General features: G+C 40.9%; 1 protein-coding gene across 1 annotated transcript in view; it reads right to left on the minus strand.

Moving 5' to 3' along the window:
• Positions 1–10,179: 10,179 nt before the first annotated feature.
• Positions 10,180–20,364, minus strand: part of dnah10 (dynein axonemal heavy chain 10) — a gene marked incomplete at both ends in the record, with an annotated part of 111,143 nt that continues 100,958 nt past the window's right edge. Inside the window, 9 exons of the mRNA XM_084307884.1 lie at positions 10,180–10,326; positions 10,745–10,890; positions 10,989–11,169; positions 11,551–11,718; positions 12,041–12,252; positions 12,485–12,616; positions 12,957–13,128; positions 13,493–13,588; positions 13,700–13,909. Of these exons, the coding sequence (XP_084164010.1) occupies positions 10,180–10,326; positions 10,745–10,890; positions 10,989–11,169; positions 11,551–11,718; positions 12,041–12,252; positions 12,485–12,616; positions 12,957–13,128; positions 13,493–13,588; positions 13,700–13,909 (1,464 nt within the window). The remainder of the gene's footprint in view (positions 10,327–10,744; positions 10,891–10,988; positions 11,170–11,550; positions 11,719–12,040; positions 12,253–12,484; positions 12,617–12,956; positions 13,129–13,492; positions 13,589–13,699; positions 13,910–20,364) is intronic.

A 20,364-nucleotide genomic window follows, 5' to 3' on the forward strand; every position in this document is an offset into this window, starting at 1 on the left:
TTGTGAACATGATGTATTGGTGTATTGATCACACGACAATAATACCCAATTAATACAATGGAAAATGCATCATTAAGATCAAGGAATATGCATCATTAAGGCATTTAAGTTTATTATGGACTATTTTTAAGTTATGAATTAATCATCGACATGAAGATTTGTTATTTTGTAACAAGGAATGTCCAGAAGACCAGAATATGGACTTTGAATGAACATTATCATATCCATTATAGTGGACTACACAGCGCCCAGGAACCCTGGCCGCTCGGACGGATCCTGGAAGCCTTTCCAGAGGACAAAGTAAGTAAGTAAGTAAGTAAGTAAGTAAGTATTTATAAAGCACCTTTCATACATGTCATGTAGCTCAAAGTGCTGTACACAATTATAGGCATATATAACGATAAAAGCAATAAAGTCACAGTGATCAGTTAAGATCAATGTTTAAAAAAATAATAATAATAATAATAATAATAGTAACGTAAAAATGAAAATAACGTAAAAACAGTCATTTGCTTACCAGTTTGGGAGAACAGGTCCGCACAAACATTTCCGCTCAGTGGCAACCGGAAGTGCACTAAACCAATGCACTTGTATGGTAGATAGCAATGTTTAGCTCTTATAACGCTAGTGTAGTTACGTTTTTATCAGTGGTCATAGTTGGGTCCATAGTGCTTTACCAAGTCCCATGGATCCATCAGTGGCCGTGTATTGTGGTAGAAAGAAAGAAAAAGAAAAACGTATAAAGAAAACAGTCTAAAGTTTGAAAGTTTGGGAGGTCCGCAAAAACACGACCGTTCAGCTCAGAAGCTGAGGCGTGTCAAAAACTTTTGAAAAACTGGAGGCGTGTCTCCTATGTACCCGTTCCTTCCAATAGTATCCAGCTGCAGACCTTCAGACCAGCGCTTACAAGCCCCGCACATACAAGCCCCGCACATAGCAACCCCTCGCTTCCATTGGCTGATTTTGGTGACGTTTTGGGTCACGTTGCACGTTGCACTGCGGGATTGATTGATTGATTGATTGAAAACTTTATGGTGACGTGATTTTGGGTCACGTTGCACGTTGCACTGCGGGATTGATTGATTGATTGATTGAAAACTTTATTAACAGATTGCCGTATGATTTGGGTCACGTTGCACTGCGGGATTGATTGATTGATTGATTCATTGATTCATTGATTGATTGATTGATTGATTGATTGAAAACTTTATTAACAGATTGCCGTATGATTTGGGTCACGTTGCACTGCGGGATTGATTGATTGATTGATTCATTGATTCATTGATTGATTGATTGATTGATTGAAAACTTTATTAACAGATTGATTGATTGATTGAAAACTTTATTAACAGATTGCCGAATGGGTACACGTGACCACAGGCCCTGATTGATTGATTGAAAACTTTATTAACAGATTGTAGAATGGGTACACGTGACCTGACCGATTGATTGATTGATTGATTGATTGATTGATTGATTGAAAACTTTATTAACAGATTGCAGAATGGGTACAGTGACCGATTGATTGATTGATTGATTGATTGATTGATTGATTGATTTATTGATTTATTGATTGATTGATTGAAAACTTTATTAACAGATTGCAGAATGCAGTACAGCTCAATACACACAATTGTTAAGGGGATGCAGACCATGCAGTACTGTTACATTTGTGACATACAGTAAATATATACAAGGGGGAGGGAACTGTACATTTATGATGAATTGAAAATGGGGGACCCTGATGTAAACAAGACGGAAGTCTTTCTCTGGTCTGCATCCCCTTAACAATTGTGTGTATTGAGCTGTACTGCAGATATATTTCAATTGCCTTACTTATTTACATAAGTATTATAGGCCTACAGCAGTATTGTACAGACAGTCTGTGTGAAGTCTGTGTGGTTATCCAGCTGCACAAAGGCAGAGCAAGAGGCTCTACAGAGGGTGGTGATGATAAAGCCATGATAAAGACCTTCAATCAGCTGAAGGGGAATCCCTCCAAGCTGCTGTCAGCGCTACACACCTTCGGCCGCTCTGGTATCAGCCATGCATCAAAACGTGCACACGCACTCAGGCGAGTCGCTAACCGTGCTGGGCCAAGTATAGTGGCTCAACCCACCTCTGTTGCCCGTCGTAAAATGAAGCTCGGGGGTCGACGACGGCTCGCTGCGGGGAGGCCGAAGAAAAGTGTGGTGAGCACAGACCATCGCTATAGTTTCCCAACAGGAGTAAAGTCTGGAACGCACCACAGCCTGTCACAAGCAGTAGAGATGTGTCGTAGCAATCCGAAGTGACATTGACCACCAATATAGCATGTACATAAAGACCCAGTGCCTCATCCGTAGCTAATATTGCACTACCACAGGACCTAGCATGTCCTACCATGCTCTGTAAATAACTTATGTACATATACCGATATGCCCTACTCTGTTTACTTGTTTTATTGCACAAATCTCTCCAATATTCAAAACATCTCTTTCCACATCACCATATGCAACTTCCAAGATTTGCCTTTTTCTTTTTTGTAAGAACATACAAAACATGTAAAGGACTCATACAAATACATTAACAACTGACATGGAAAATAAAAAAGACTTACGAAAAAAAGAAAAATACTATACTATACATTGTGCGTATACATCCCTGATATATATACTTTGCATGTAGACCGATCTACCTGCGAGCAGGTATGTGCTGCATCCTCTATCGGGATGCCACCCTTCTCCATATTGCATGTGAGAGAAAGCGTCCCAGACACATGTAGGTGTGCATGATAGCATGCATGCATGTGTGTCTCCAACATATGTATGTGGGTACGTGTATCACGTAAGCATGTGTACATGCCTCACATGTGTGTGTGTGTGCATCTTCCAGGTATGCGACTGTACTCCTATCTCTTGTGTGTGTCTCGTATCCATGTGTGCCTCCGCCCCCTATGTGAGTGTATATCTCAGGTGTGCATATATATGTGCGTCTCAGCTACGTATGTGTGTGTCTCCTATGTACATGTATATCCCCCATATGTGTCAGTGAGAGCCTATACCTCAACTATGTGTATATGTAGGTGTGTGTATGCCTATTTCCTATAAGTGAGTATGTGCATGTATGTGTGCCCCTGACATGTATAACTTAGCCTTGTGCATATGAGTGTGTGTAAACCTATTATGTACACATACGAATATGTGTATCCTAGATACTTGTATGCGGCTAAACATGCGCATATGAGAGTGTGATAGAGACAGTGACCATTCCATAGATATACCATCCGGACATAAAATCCATGTACATACATATATAACACATTATAAAGTACAAGTACCATCAGATCAGATCCCCTTTTTCATATTCATCCTTGATATCATTGTAACCCCACCTTAATCATTTGTCCCCAGACCGTTCAGTCAGGTGTAGAAAACTGTCCCATAAACGTGTATGCAAATAAACAACTTGTGACAAATAAAACTCTTGACTTGACCACCAGCCTCTCTATCTAAATGTTATATTGTTAACTGTCTAGTTAGGCATTAACTGTGTTAATCTAAATGTTATATTGTTAACTGTCTAGTTAAGGCATTAACTGGGTTAATTAATCTAAATGTTATATTGTTAACTGTCTAGTTAAGGCATTAACTGGGTTAAGTGGGGAGTGCACACCTCATGGTACCAAAGCACCTCAAAGGCACTAAGAAACAAATTACAAACATCTCAAAACAAGCTAGTCAGACTACTACTTGACCTGACTCCTAGAACCCACCTCACCCCTGCCCACTTTGACAACCTAGTATGGCTTAGAGTAGACGACAGAGTACAGCAACTTGCAATGGGCCTGGTCTACAAGATACACTACGCGACCAAGGTACCCATGTACATGTCAAAATACTTCCCAAAGGTCAGTGAATACCACGATCACAACACCAGAGGGAGCTCCACAAATCATGTAAAACCCAGATTCGGATCAAACAAGGGACTAAACACGTTTCGCAATTATGCCACATCAATGTGGAACGCCCTGCCTAAAGCTGTAAAGGAATGTGAATCACTACCCACCTTCAAAAACACTCTAAAAAAACACCTACGTGAGACTGCAATTCGAAACTGGCCCCTACAAATGTCCTAACCTAGTTGTACAGTAAATGACCAAGTAAGGCTTTGTCAATATTCCAATGTACAGTGTAAAATGTGTGTGTGTCCCCTTCCCAACCCCCCCCCCCCCCCCCACCTCCAATGTACAGCCCTCACCCAACCCACCCAACCCCACCCCACCCAACCAACCTCCTCCAATGTACAGTTTCTATGCCAAATGTATATACACTCCTTTTCTGGACACTTTTGTATCACAAACAGTACTGTATTTGCAAATCTGATATGTCATAAATGTATAGATGTAGCAGTACTGTCTATCTGTATGTCATGTATGTCATATATGTTATGATGAATTGAAAATGGGGGACCCTGATGTAAACAAGTCGAAAGTCTTTCTCTGGTCTGCATCCCCTTAACAATTGTATGTATTGAGCTGTACTGTACTGTACCCATTCTGCAATCTGTTAATAAACTTTTCAATCAATCAATCAATCAAGTGCGTCATGGTACAGTTTCAGTAAGTGGGGAGTGTAAACAAGTTGAACGCGTCACGTGAAATAACGTTACGTGAATAAACATATAACGTTACAATGTACAGTTTCTGACAGCTGGCTGTGTTGTGAAATGTGCATAACGTTATGAATAAACCGCGAAGTCACGCGAAATAACGTTATAAACGCGAATCTGGTAGTATATTTATTTGTATCTTCTTGAGATGATAACATTACATCCGCATTTTACCGCATGGCGAGCTAAACCAATCAGAGAGGGGCTTCGCTCAACCAATCAAAGAGGGGGCTGCAGAAATGGAGCCCAACCAATCAGAGAGGCGTCTGCAGAACCTCAGCCATTGGGTGGGACCCAAATCACGTCACCAAAATCAGCCAATGGAAGCGAGGGGTTGCTATGTGCGGTGCTTGTATGTGCGGGGCTTGTAAGCGCTGGTCTGAAGGTCTGCAGCTGGAAGCATCTCGTTCCTTCATCTAAAAAGTTTGAAAGTTTGGGAGGTCCGCAAAAACACGACCGTTCAGCTCAGAAGCTGAGGCGTGTCAAAAACTTTTGAAAAACTGGAGGCGTGTCTCCTATGTACCCGTTCCTTCATCTAAAAAGTTGGGTCCACAAGGCTTATCCTAGCCTCATGGATCCATCAGGTTTTTCCAAGCCATAACTATTTGTAAGCTAGACTGTATAGGTACGTTTTTAATTTTCCTTTAAAAATGTGTATAGAGCTGGCGTTTCTGATGTGTGTTGGTAGTGTGTTCCATAGTTTTGGGGCATAGTTGGCAAATGCCATACTTCCTATCCTTTTTTGGTTTCTGGGCGTGTCTAGTAAACCTGTAGTGGATGACCGTAGCGTTCTTGAGGGCAGATAACTAACTAGGGAATTTGCTATGTATTTTGGGCCTTGCTCATTAAGAGCTTTATATGTTAGGAAAAGGACCTTAAAATCAATTCTATGAGTTATTGGAAGCCAGTGCAGAGTGGCCAGGACTGGAGTGATATGTTCTCTTCTCCTACAAAGGCTCAGTACGAAGTGCCTACTACTGGATTCAAAGAAGAATTGCCAGCCGTAATGAACACTCACCTGATCGTGTTATCTATTTTGTAATTGTGTAAACACAATTAGGGGCCGGTGTAAGGGCCATATGAGTGTTTTTGTTATAGATTATTATTATTAGCATTATTATTATCATTATTATTATTATTTCCAATAGAAGGATACGATTTATGGGAATGTTATGGTTTATCTGTATAGCCAATTGGATATTCTCAGTTGTATTGTGGTGATTCACGTGACAGGTGAATCACGCACGGCGCAGCTGATGACATAAATAAGTAATGGGATTCAGCTGGGTGGCGTAGCCACGGGGAAAGCATACAGTTTTCCGACCGCTCTTGGGATAGTCTTAGAAACGCTTTGAACATAGAATTGAATTGAACCACGTTTATAGGAACAATAGGATCGCTTTGATCACCTCTCCCATGTAAACTATCTTTTCTAAATAAATCGGATATCTGTGGTATCTGATAACGGAAACTCAAAGTGTGGAGACTATTCTTTGGACGGAGCGCGTACGGAATCACCTCCCCGGTTGCCAGTAGAAGCGGTCCAGGAAGAGGCCACTACACATACAATGGGAATGTATGGCTTCCTGGTTGAGAGCTCCTAAGGGTAGCAGAGTATTAAGAGTATAGAAGAAATGCATTGTAGATTTTTGTCTTTTCATAGGCTATGTTGGCAATAGGAAAAATAGTTACACTGGCCTTATCCTGTAACTATATAATAGTAGTGTCTGTCTGACATTCTTTACCAGTATCATAGACTCTTAGGTAGAATGGTGGATCCCTCATTCTGACTAGGTGGGATCTGAGGACGCCACGCAATCTCTCTGCCCCATCCATGACTCTGGGATTATGTCTGGTTACACCATCCTGTGGTATAGGGTTGGCTGTTTGCAACTTGTTGTGTTTCGCTGTGGTCTTATTGGAGCCTGATGTGGTCCTAGTGTCACCTACAATCTGGCCCTGAGCTGTCTCTACTCTCCCAAAGATGGGGCCTGTTTGTTGTATCACTCTCCCAGAATCCAGTTCCTCTCTGAAGCTTGGAATCCTGATTTAAAATTGTGAATTTGTTTATTTTATTTTTCGCACAGTATAAAAACATGATAAAAAAATAAACAGAAAAGCCCAGAAGGCTTATACGAAACCCCCACCTATAATAATAAACATAATTATATTACATATAGCAAGTTGGAAAACAAGATCAATGTAAGGACCTTGTGAGTGTGTGAGAGTAAGAAGTACGTATGAGTACATTGTGTGTGTGTGTGTGTGTGTGTGTGTGTGTGTGTGTGTGTGTGTGTGTGTGTAAGTAACATGAGTGTACAAGTTAAAATACAATACACTGATTACAATACACAAGTTTATACAGTTACAATATAATAATCAATGTTCCTTCAAACCTTTTTTCTAAGTCTTTGAAGATTTTTTTGCCAAATGGAGAAAATCATTCCATAATTTCACACCTCTATATTTAATAGAAAATTGACCTCTGCATGTAAGAAATTTAGGAAGATGAAGATGTAAAGATTGACGAGTAGAGTACGAGTAGGACAAATAATAGTTTTTAAAGTAGAATTGTACTGTACATAAATTGTACAGGAATGTTCCCTTCATTAGAATGAATCTTATAAATAAAAACACATATTTGAAAAATATTTATATTATAGATATTTAGAATCTGAAGTTTCTGAAATAGAGGGCCAGATGAGGCACGAGACTCGGATCGAGATGCGATCCTAACAAAGCGTTTCTGGAGGACTAATATTTTGTGGAGACTAGTTGGGAAAGTGCTTGCCCATACTAAATCACAGTAAGAAAGATAAGGATAAGTGAGGCTATAATAAAGAGTAAGAAGACAGCTAGTGGTAACAAAATTATCTAATTATCTAATAGGGATCTGTCTTTGGCAGGTCATGTTGTTTTTGAATGACTATTTGCCTTTCTTCCACCTTTTTGGCCAGACCTGGTGTAGCCAGGTCCAGATGTGTTGGGAGATGGTGGTTTGGGGGGTTGTTCTGTATCTCATGAGAAAATAAAAAGACAAATCTAGTCAATAGTGTGTCCTTTTCATGCCTTCTTTAAATGAGTGCAGATCCCTCTTGGCCAGGGCGTTCATAGTGGAGTGCCAGGGCACTGAGCTCACATTTGATGCCGTTTGTCGTGAATAATTGTCCAGTTGTCCCCTTTCGAGGGAAGGGTCACTACAAATCAATACAAAGTTATTCTTAATGATCATCTTTATCCCATGATGAAACATTTCTATGCTTATGGGAGCGGTCTCTTCCAGGATTACAATGCCCCCATTCACACATGAGGGGTCACTGAATGGTTTGATGAGTATGAAAATTATGTGAATCGCTCTCCACCACCATCATCAAAACAACAGAGTAACAGAGAAAATCAGCTTCAGAGTGGAATGATGAGCTTGCTAGATTAGCCTCTTTTGAGCAACTTATACACAAAGCTATTAATAATAGCTTACATGTGTTCAAAAAGACTTGGGGTCCATATTTGATAATGATAGGTAAATAAAAGTCAGGATATCTTATGTCCAATTTATACTCTGTGCATTTTATAATTATACAGTAGATATGTCATGTGTAACATGTAACGACTGATTATATGATCAATGTGAGGAATGTGCTGGCCTGCATATATATTTCTTTGTTGTTTATTTAATTAAATTTTGTACGTTTATTTTTCAGGTTGGTTTTCCTATCCTTTTAGTTTTGTATCACAATGATGTGATGTGGAAAACATGTAAAGAGACCGTCTGAATAATGGAAAATGCAATAAAAAAAAAAGTTTAAATAGAAACACTATTATTGCACAACGATCAGATATCCCAAATGGGAAAAGCAGGGCATACATACATTGGGAGATATCTTCAACGAACGGGGTTTCTGTAGCTATCGAGATATTCATAACAAATTTAACCTCACTAGCTCCACTTATTATTTCTATATACAGTTATTAGCAACTTTGAAGGCTCATGGAGTCCCATTAAAGATACCACTTGAGCACCACAGATATCACAAATTATTTTATGAAAGGGAGACATCGAGAGGCTTCGTATCTGACTTTTATCATCACTTACTTACGTCTTCGTATGGAATCCTTCCCCTAGACTCTGTTTGGAGGAAGGATATACCAGACTTGGAAGTAGATTTTGATTGGCATGAAGTCTGGGCAAACGTTCGACTAGCGTCACGCAACCCGGATCATCAACAGATTAATCTTAATTTTATTCATAGGACTTACCTGACTCCTATAAGATTGAACCGAATGGTGCTTAAACAAGACTCTCTATGCTCCTTGTGTCTAAGGGGTGATATCGGTACATTTATGCATATGTATTGGGAATGCCCCCCCCTGTTAAGATATTCTGGGAAGAAGTAACCACGCAATTATCAGAATTTTTATTTCTGAACATACCTGTACTGCCTTCTGTATAGCTGTTGAATGATATTTCTCAGTTAGCAGCCTCTATACAGCTAAAGAGACTAATTTTGTCCGGTCTTATGGCTGCTAAAAAGCTGATAGCATCACGTTGGATTCAACCGGATAAAATGTGCCGGAAGGTATGGGTTCTTACCTATCTCGATGTGATTTATCTAGAGATATCTACCGCACGAATTTTAGGTGTCAATGAAGCCAGCATTGCAATCTGGTTAGAGGTGGTGGAGAGAATAAAGGTTAGCATATGAATTGTAATCCTTGGTTAGAAACAAAATAATGGATGGATTATCCAAGGGGGGTCCTGAGGGGGGGGGAAGAAGAACGAGCACATGTATGTATTGTATTGTATTGTATTGTAAGTATTATGTATATATCTTGTAACCTACATTTATATTGATTCAAATAATGGACTGTATAGTCCTGTGATTTATTGTGGATATTTACTCTTAATGTTTGTGTGTCTAGTTTTATGTCATGTCAAAAAAATTATAAAAAAAAATGTTCAAAAAAAAAGAAAATTGAAAAAAAAACAGCAAATGAGGGTATATCTTTTGGAAGAGTGCAGTGTTCCATCCCTCCAGTAGAATTCCAGAGAATATATGCCAAGCTGCATTGAAGCTGTTCTGGTGGCTTGTGGCCCAACCTCTTACTAAAAGTGATATATATATATATATATCACTCTACATCTCCAAAATGAGCGAGGCAGCAATTGTAAGCCATATGCCATTATGGAAAGAGAAGAAAAGTCATCTTGTCGCAGCATCCTCTGCCTACCATTCATGTGTGTGTTCCTATCCCATTTTATAACTCAATGTGTATAGTCAATGTGTACAGTTCAATGTGTGAAAAATAAAACACTGCAATATAAGGACATTCCACAAGTTTTGTATTTGCCAAAAAACATTTATTGACCATTCTTTTTTTATATATCCAAAACTTTCTTTTAAAATAATCATTGTATAACCCATAACATAAACAGACACACCAAAGTCTACCTTTACTCACAAACAAACAAGGTAGCATGTCCATTCATTAATTCCTTGTATCAACAGGAATTAGCTGCTCAGTCAGTCTTCAGTCAGAGTTGAGGCAGAGGCAGACGCCTTGGAGCACCCAGTGGGAGAGGTGTTTGGTGGTAGACAGATCAGCCTCAAACACCAGCCCCGTGCCCATGGCGCTCCTCCGCATGGACGTGGTGTACACTGGCGTCCGCAATGTGTTCTGTGGCACAGAAACGCATAGAAATACACTATATATTACAATAATACCGCTAGGTACGATTGACCTTCCCAGGAAGCAACGGTTTTGAATGGAGGATCAAGAAAAGAGGGCAGGGTTTGAGACAGGTTGATTGATTGCCCACAAAAAACACTTTCCCAGGTATTACGGTTATTATACACCTTACAACACATCTGCAATCCAGTTGAAATCTTCCTAGTTAACATCAGTAGTTTACTTAGCAACCCAATATAATCTTTCATAAAACACAGCTAGACATGCCTTTTGGGCATTATCAGCATGACTGGAATACCTGCTTGACCACTCAGATTGCTTGGCCTAAATTACCGTTGTATAACAATGGTTAAATACATGAAAGTAGATATATATAGTGAGTGAGTACATGTGGTCTGTACTGTACCTGTAGCTTGAGACGGTGTGCCTCTATGGGGATGACCTTGAGGATGGGCAGTTGGACTACCAGGACTTTGGGCTTGCTCCTTACCAGACAACTCTTCTCTATGTCCCAGTCAGCTCCCTCCAGATACAGACCAGACACAAAGCAGCCTGCAGTAATAATAGAATACCTTAGTACTAGTATAGCTCATTGGAAGTATGTGAGTAAGTACTCTAATACTGTAAATGTTAAGGTGATCGATTAGTACCCTGTGCAGGTCTATCAGTGACCTCCTCGTCACTGCGGTACTGGGTGACCTGTGTGTAGAGTGTGGAGCGATCCAGAGGCCAGCCGCTCCTCCTGCATGTGGTCTGGAGCAGGGCGGTCAGATAGGACTCTGGGACCTGGAGTCCTGACAGCCACATTACATTGGGTTCTCCTTCATCCACCTGGCAGACACCAACAGAACATACACATCATACACACATGTAAAAATAAATATATAAATAAGTAACGTTAATCAATTGCAGATGGTTTGATTTGATAGTTTATTTGGTAGGGACAACACACGTCAATGAACATCAAGTACAGAATACAAAATGTAGACATGCAGCAAGAGCTAATTTACACCCGTAGTCCCTAAACAGGAGACATAAAAAACTCTTTCAATAAATAAATAGCCTGCTTAAGGTAAAAGCATTGTGACAATCAATGATAAAAACAACAATAAAACAAGTTACATTACTAAATTAGATTAAAAATGATCACAGTTCAGGTTTTCCTTGAGATGCAGTTTAAGATGGGTATATAAGATGTGGATTGTGTCTCACCCAGGAGTCGTACTGCTTGTAGCGCCTCTTAAAATGGATCATCCAGTTGCCCAAGGACTTGAGTGTGTCAGGCGCCAGTTTCCTCCAGATGGCGGGGATCTGGGCATTGAAGAGGGCCCGTGCCACCTCGTCCAGCTCACTGCTCATGCCCACCTCCCCAGCCAGGGCCTATGGAATACCACACAACCCAGCATGTGTTAAATAGATTAGAAGCAAGACTCCTACACTGCCTAGGATTCAAACTAATAGATTCAAGTTTCAATCATTCATTAATTCCCATTGCAATATCTGGATTCTGGACTCTGTTTTTTATTTTATTTTTTTCACTGGCACATATCGTATGTGATTCCTATGCTGTGTAAATGTGGCTTTGTATGTGCTGTTCTCTGTCTATGTCTGTCTGCACAACAACTTTCTCCTTGTGAGATTATAAAGATGATTTTGACATTGTCCATCCATCCATCCTCCTCCTCCTCTTCCTCCTCCTCACCCTCTGCAGCTTGGCCAGTGAGCGTTGCATACGGACCACCAGCTTGTTGAAGCGCTCCAGTTCCTGCAGCAGAACCACAGAGGTGGGGGAGATGTCCGGGCCCACCTTCTTATAGATCACATCCAGGTCGAACACATTGGGCAGCTTATTCTGGATGTCTTGGGCCACCTGGCTGATGTACTCCTCCCTGCTGATACCTCCACCAGACTCACCTGACCAATGAGAACAGAGTGTGTTACATCAGCCCAGGACCCAGAATAAAGGTAAGTCTATGTAATGTTCCCAAATTTCACATAAACATAAAAGTGTGTGTGTGTGTGTGTGTGTGTGTGTGTGTGTGTGTGTGTGTGTGTGTGTGTGTGTGTGTGTGTGCTCATAAAGGACAAAAAAAGGGAATCTTTAGGGAATACATCTTTGTCTACATCTAACTGATGTAAATATTACCAGTCTGAGGCTGCAGCTCTATTAGATGAGTCCACATGTCTCTGGCTGCTTGTGAGTAGTATCCTATCTCCGCATTGGGATGCAGACCGAATACCTCTGGTGTGTTGGCCAATGGCAGAGTCTCAATCTCCGCTGCAACACAAAACAGGACAGTAGGTGAATACACAGACATCTTACTAGTACTATTGACACTGAGAATCATGTAAGTTCATTTAGAAAAATGTTGGACAGTCCACATGTTTGCAGTTAATACGGTTAATCTAAATCACCTGAAGGGTGAAAGTGTTACATCATCTGAAAGTACTGAACCTCTATTTTCTTTAACTATCAATGTACACAACACTCCAAATTAACCATCTTTAGATCATTAAGTTAGAAAACAATGTTCATCTGAAAACCTAAAAACGGACTCCTATGGTATTTTGTCCCAAGAGTTAATTTAAAAGTATATTAAACCAAAATAACAACTGACCAACATAGATCTCCTTGAGCCCAATGGGGGGGATCTTATAGTCCACCTCCTTGTTATGGAAGAAGTGAAAAGGCTGGAAGGTGTCAAAGATGAAGTCTCCTAGGTACTCCTCCATGTAGACATTCAGGATCCTGCGGTCATAACTGTCGATGGCTCGCCCTCCATACACCACCTGTGTGAGAGGATGTAGTACCACACAACACCTGTGTGAGAGGATGTAGTACCACACATCACCTGTGTGAGAGGATGTAGTACCACACAACACCTGTGTGAGAGGATGTAGTACCACACATCACCTGTGTGAGAGGATGTAGTACCACACATCACCTGTGTGAGAAGATGTAGTACCACACATCACCTGTGTGAGAGGATGTAGTACCACACATCACCTGTGTGAGAGGATGTAGTACCACACATCACCTGTGTGAGAGGATGTAGTACCACACACTTAAAATCAGTTCTAAAAGCAGCAAGCAGCTGTCGTACTGGATACAACAGGACGTCTGTTCTGTAAGGTACAATGAATTTAGCCTTGCCTCTCCAATAAGGTATTGGAGACTTCCCCAGGGAATCTTGGTGTCTCCTTGATTGTGTGCTTTGGTCAGGTAGGTATCCAGGATCTCCATACACACCTACAAAACATAGTGAAGTGTGAACAGTGAAGCATATCATACAATAATATCAATTAAACTGACAGACGAAAATGATTTATTTGTGAGAATGATGACTAATCCATCACTTACAAGTAAGTCAGACTCATTGAAGTCGTAGGGCACGTTCCAGCCAATCTTGCCATACTTGCGCCTCTCCTGTACCACAGCGTGGAAGAAGGCCAGCGTGTAGACCAGGCTGCGAAAGGCAGGGTGGGGGCATGCCATCAGTGTCTCATGGGAGATCTTGAAGTAGGTGGCTCTCATGTTCAACTTCAGACCATTGGGAGGCTCTGTCACCACCTGGGCATTAAAAAAATGGAAGATTAGAATATTCACAATATTATTGAAAAACTTAGAAAGTGTTCTATTTTCGTACGTAAGCGCAGAATTTAGAATGTGTGTACGCACAGAAATATTGGGATTTATCAACCGTGCGTACACAGGTCCTACGCTCCTGTGTTGATAAATACCTCTTTGTTCTACCGTCAATGCTCGTGCATGATTATCCATATATGGTAATGAAACACCCCCCATGGGATGTGAAATAATGGACTGACCCAAGCGAACTATGCGAGAAACTCCACGAGCGAGATTGTTCATTGACGCGCTGTCAACCAAGAAGACACAACCCGTATCTTTACGCTTATGAAAACATTAAATAATATGTATAGGCTATAGGCCGTCGCTTTGCATTAATAGCCTATATTCTCAAATTACATTTAATGGCTATCCGACTCCTCGCTATCCTCGCGACGGACCAGTATACCTTATATCTAGGGATGTCCGATATTATCGGCCGACCGATATTATCGGCCGATATCGGCAGTAAAATGTGATATCGGAAAATATCGGTATCGGTTTAAAAAAAGAAAAAAACAATAACAATATTTGTTATATATATATCCAGTGAAATGATTAGTTACCTGAAATTATTCTGTTTTTTGGGGTGGGAAACCCTGCATATATCGGTATCGGTTGATATCGGTTGATATTGGTATCGGAAATTAAGAGTTGGACAATATCGGAATAGGTAAAAAAGCCAATATCGAGCATCCATACTTATATCATATCATATTCATATATATATATATATTTTTGTATTTTATTTTTTTATTGTTTTTTAAACATAACATAAAATTAGACACACAAGCATTAACAGTAAACATCCAATGTAAATCACCATTTGAATAAATATAAATGTAGTTTACGAGATATATACCTAATACTTGCTATCTAATACAATACATACATATGCTCTTGCTCGCTCTCCCCCCCCGGACCCCCACTTGGATAATCCATCCATTTTCATTCGTTTCTAACCAGGCACTACAATTCATATGCTAGCTTTTATTCTCTCCACCACTTCTAACCAGATTCATATTCATATTCATATCATAGTTTACTCTATCAGCCTACCCAGCATGTAATACGTTATTTGTTAGAACTCAACTCGTTATTATTTTGCGCATAGATTGCAGAAATATGGGAACGTTTTGATTTATATTAAAAGACTTTGACATTGTAAAACTAAATACGTGGAATTCTGTAAGCAGAATACAAGTCATATATCACCACACGATATATGCTCTGTATCCAGAGCATGTATGTGTTTCATTCATTTAAGACACATTTATTGCAAGGGTTTTGTAATACACATAAACTCAACAAATAACCTCTGTTCTCGTTGCAATGCGTTTTTTATTCTTTCTTATAGGAAGGGGGAAGCACACTATATCGTGGGTGTTCATATGACTTGTATTCTGCTTACAGCTTCGAAATTCCACTTATTACATTTAACAATGGCAAAGCCTTTAAAATATAATCAAAACGTTCCCGTATTTCTGCAATCTATGCGCAAAATAATAACGAGTTGAGTTACGCGGAGTGCCAGCCCTTTTCGTGACTGTGATGCACCGAGTGAATCCACAGTCACTTGCTCCTCAATAGCAAACCAACGTATGTTGACCATGAAGGACTGGTTCTGCCCGAACCGTTCGTTATACAAGTATCACAGAGACATGTCAAAGGTACTCACAGTTGCACAAGGGTTTCAGACAGAGATACGGGATGGTTTGAAAGCTCGGCGTTGCTAATAAACATTTTAAATATGTTTTATAAACTGCATTATTTCCGGCGTTGGGTGCATGATGCGCATGCGCTGTGATCACAGCGCAGGCGCACCAGGCAGCCAACGCCGGAAATAATGCCGTTTTGAGCAGTGTTGACCAGTTTATAAAAAATATTTAAAATGTTTATTAGCAACGCCGAGCTTTCAAACCATCCCATATCTCTGTCTGAAACCCTCGTGCAACTGTGAGTACCTTTGAAATGTCTCTGTGATACTTGTATAACGAACGGTTCGGCCAGAACCAGTCCTTCATGGTCAACATAGGTTGGTTTCCTATTGAGGAGCAAGTGACTGTGGATTCACTCGGTGCATCACAGTCACGAAAAGGGCTGGCACTCCGCGTAACTCAACTCGTATATTCCGATAACGCTATATATAAACCATGCTGCATTCATTCAGAAGGAAATACCTATTATTCCAAATGCTATTTATAGGGTTTTGACCATAATTACACTACTGTTGCTATTTTACAATTAACTATAATGAATTACGGGGGTCATACAGAACACGTCAGTCAAACTAATGAACGCAAGCTTATTTCCACGTTGAAACTAATGCATGAAACTGATGCCGTCCGTCTGCAGTATAATATTCTACCGCCCGGCGCCAGGTACGCATGCCCTGAGCTGTGCGTATATATACGCACAAAGTCAAGGACAAGTTCAAATTGATAAGTCCCACACTTTGCTTAGAAATGATCGTACGCACGGGTTACGCACATATCTGTGCGTACGCAACGTTGATAAATGAGGGCCCAGGTGTTTTTGGGTCTTCCTCTGCCTCCCTTGCCTTGTGGGTTCCAGGTTAATGCCTGTTTAGTTATTGCGGTTTTGTGTCTTCGAAGTGTGTGCCCAATCCAGCTCCATTTTCTCCTGGTCAGCTGGACCTCCACTGATTCTTATGGGGTTCATGCTTTTATTATTGACTCTGATTACTTGAGTTTTTGGTCCATTTATTTTGAGCCCAAGTCTAGCTGCAGTTGTTTATAGCAGCTGGGTTTTGTCTTGCATCTGTTGATGGTTGTGTGAGAGTAGTGCGATGTCATCCGCAAAGTCCAGGGCCCTCATTTATCAACGTGGCGTACGCACAGATATGTGCTTAACCCGTGCGTACAACCATTTCTAAGCAAAGTGTTGGATTTATCAATTTGAACGTGAACTTGACTTTGTCCGTATGTCTACGCACAGCCCAGAGCATGCGTAGCTGACGCCCTGTGGTAGAATATGGGAACTGCAGACGGACGGCATAGCTCTCATCAGTTGCATGCATTAGTTTCAACGCGGAAATAAGCTTCCGTGCATTACTCCCGACACTGGCGCGTGTTCTGTATGAACTGTAATTCATTATAGTTCATTGTGAAATAGCGACAGTAGTGTAATTATAACGGGCTCATGCGCGAACAATAGGTTGGCTTGCTTGTTTGGCACGGGGGCAGACGCAGAACACCGACCTCCAAACGCGATTAAATATTGTTTCAAATAAAAAGCGACATACTATTATTTTGTGTCATGTTTCCAAATAAGATTGGCCACAACGAAATGCTTTCTACTTCAATTTGTTGGTTAGAATAGATTACCCCGCTCCGTTGAAACTTCACTGAGACTAACAGTAAAAGAAATTTTTAATTTTTTTGTGAGCTCCGCGCACAGATGTGATAATAATAATAATAATAATAGCTTCATTTTATATAGCGCCTTTCAAGAGACCCATGCAAGGTCGCTTTACATAGATAGGGGGGGGGGGGGGAAATAACAAAGTAATAAACATAGTGGACAGACTATGTAAATATGAAGATGGGATTCAATAGCCCCTTGCGTGACTGTGATGCACCGAGTGAATCCACAGTCACTTGCTCCTCAATGGGAAACCAACCTAGATTTACCATGAAGGACTGGTTCTGGCCGAACCGTTCGTTATACAAGAATCACAGAGACGTTTCAAATGTACTCACAGTTGCACAAGGGTTTCGGACACAAATACGGGATGGTTTGAAAGCTCGGCGTTGCTAATAAACATTTTAAATATTTTTTATAAACTGGTCAACACTGCATTATTTCCGGCGTTGGGTGCATGATGCGCATGCGCTGTGATCACAACCAGGCAGCCAACGCCGAAAATAATGCCGTTTTGAGCAGTTTATAAAAAATATTTTAATGTTTATTAGCAACGCCGAGCTTTCAAACCATCCCGTATCTCGGTTTGAAACCCTCGTGCAACTCTGAGTACCTTTGAAATGTCTCTGTGATACTTGTATAACGAACGGTTCGGTTAGAACCAGTCCTTCAGGGTAAATCTAGGTTGGTTTCCTATTGAGGAGCAAGTGACTGTGGATTCACTCCGTGCATCACAGTCACGAAAGGGACTAGGGATTCAAGTTCGCGTTTTTATTGATCACATAGGCAGGCTATACATGGCGTATAGGCTACATCATACATGGCAGTGAGATTAATTGTTCTTGTATATGCTCTCGTATTATTGCTTTATATAGGCTACCCAATACTGACATCAAAATAGATTGTATGCCTCTAGAAATCATATGCAGCAGGTAGAAAAAAGACGGAAGTGAAATTGAGGAGAACTTTAATCCCTGGGTATTAATCGAACAAAACGGGAAAAGGCAGTCATATTCCAGCACAGTCTTTATTAGTGTTTGCGCTGCCCAGGCAGCAATGGTTAATAGATATCATATCCGACATCACCGTACATGTACATGTCTGTCAGCCTGTCTCGTATTTCTCCATAACACCCTTCCCTCGGGTCAGTCCACTTTTCCACATTTCATGGGGGTGTTCCATTACCGTATATGGTTAATCGGGGCGGTTCTGGTATGCAAATACTTAAAACAGTGCACAAGCTCCAGCTTAGGAGCAAGGTGATATTTATGAAGACAGGTGTGCGTAGGACCTGTGTACGCACGTGTGATAAATCCCGTTTTTTTTGTGCGTGCACACATTCTAAATTCTGTGCTTAACACTTTAACTGCCACACACGAGATATCTCGGGTTTATTTTTATGTGGTTGAAAGCCACTCACGAGATTTCTCGGATTTTCTTTTTTTTAGCGATCTGAAATCATATTGCATCACGCGAGCCTACCCGAGTATACACGAGCGCCGCCGGCGATCATATGTGGAAAAAAGCGCCCCCTATCGTCTCCCAGATGACATAAGGGATTTTGGAATGGACTCAATGAAAATGGATGGGGAAAAAAATCCGGTACTCCACATTTTCCAGTCCACTGATCGAGCCGGGGTTACCACAGTTCATTCTGGAGCCTCTGAGACGCGCGGAATCATGTACTGCACTGTACACACGGTGGATCTATACACTTATCGATTTTTTTCGAATGGTGATCAGGAATTGGAATATACCAGTTGGATACCATCTGATGTCAGGTAAGGAATCTATGTTATCAGTGTTAGGATAATCAGACAAATTTTGATGAAGTTATAAGCTGTTTTGTGAAATGGGCTCTTTCGGTTTCACTGTAAAAGTCCAAGAGGAAATCAACAGGGCGATTATCCGTGCACGGCCCGAATGTGCTTGCGTGCACGTATAATATTGATCATCTAGCGTTTATTTGAAAACGATTCATAAATAGGCCGACGAATATCAACGTTGTGGAATATTCCAGTAAAAGACGATTTTCATAGAATGGTCCAGAATGAACTGTTTTTTTATCTCAAAACGGGTGCTTTTTCTAAATGCTCTGAAACGGAAATGACGCGATAAAAAACCAATCTGCCTCGACAGCACTGACTGGAAAATGCGTCTTTGATAAGCGACGGGCAGATTAGACACATAGCCATAATTTAAAACATAGATTAGGCGATATTAACGTTAACATTGAAGTGGATGGTGGCATCAAGGGGGTAAAAAGGAAAACCCGGCGTGACACTCAAAGTGTTAAGAACGAAAATAGAATACTTTCTAAGAAAACTTGATAAATGAGGGCCCAGGTCTTCGAGGTGCTCCGTTAGACTCCACTGGATGCCAGTCTTTTTATTGGTTGTGGTTTGTCTCATGATCCAGTCGATGCATAGGAGGAAGAGGAAGGGGGAAAGTAGGCAGCCCTGTTTCACGCCGGTGAGAACTTTGAAGTCTTCGAGGTGCTCCGTTAGACTCCACTGGATGCCAGTTTTTTTATTGGTTGTGGTTTGTCTCATGATCCAGTCGATGCATAGGAGGAAGAGGAAGGGGGAAAGTAGGCAGCCCTGTTTCACGCCGGTGAGAACTTTGAAGTGTTCTCGTGCACATCCGTTATGTAACACTTGGCATTTCATGTCCTTATACATGTTCTTGATTATGCTTCTGTATTTTTTAGGGATTCCATAGTGTGACATGAGTTTCCAAAGCAGCTTGCGGTCTACACTATCGAATGCCTTTTCAAAATCGATGACATTTACATAGACAGGTGCGTGCCATTCTATGGATTGCTCGATTTGGTCACTGCACGTTCTACCGTTCCTGAAACCGGCTTGGTTTTCTCTCAGTTCATCATCGATCCCTTTTCTGCCTTGCCATGTCTCAATGCATTGATGGCCTTTTTCACCTCATATCTAGTTGGGGGGGGGGGCACAGTTGATCTCCAGCCAAATTGAAATTAAAAAGCTTTAACTCAGGTTATT

This window comes from Notolepis coatsorum (genome assembly GCF_963971535.1).
Source record: "Notolepis coatsorum genome assembly, chromosome: 1".
Classification (NCBI taxonomy): domain Eukaryota; kingdom Metazoa; phylum Chordata; class Actinopteri; order Aulopiformes; family Paralepididae; genus Notolepis; species Notolepis coatsorum.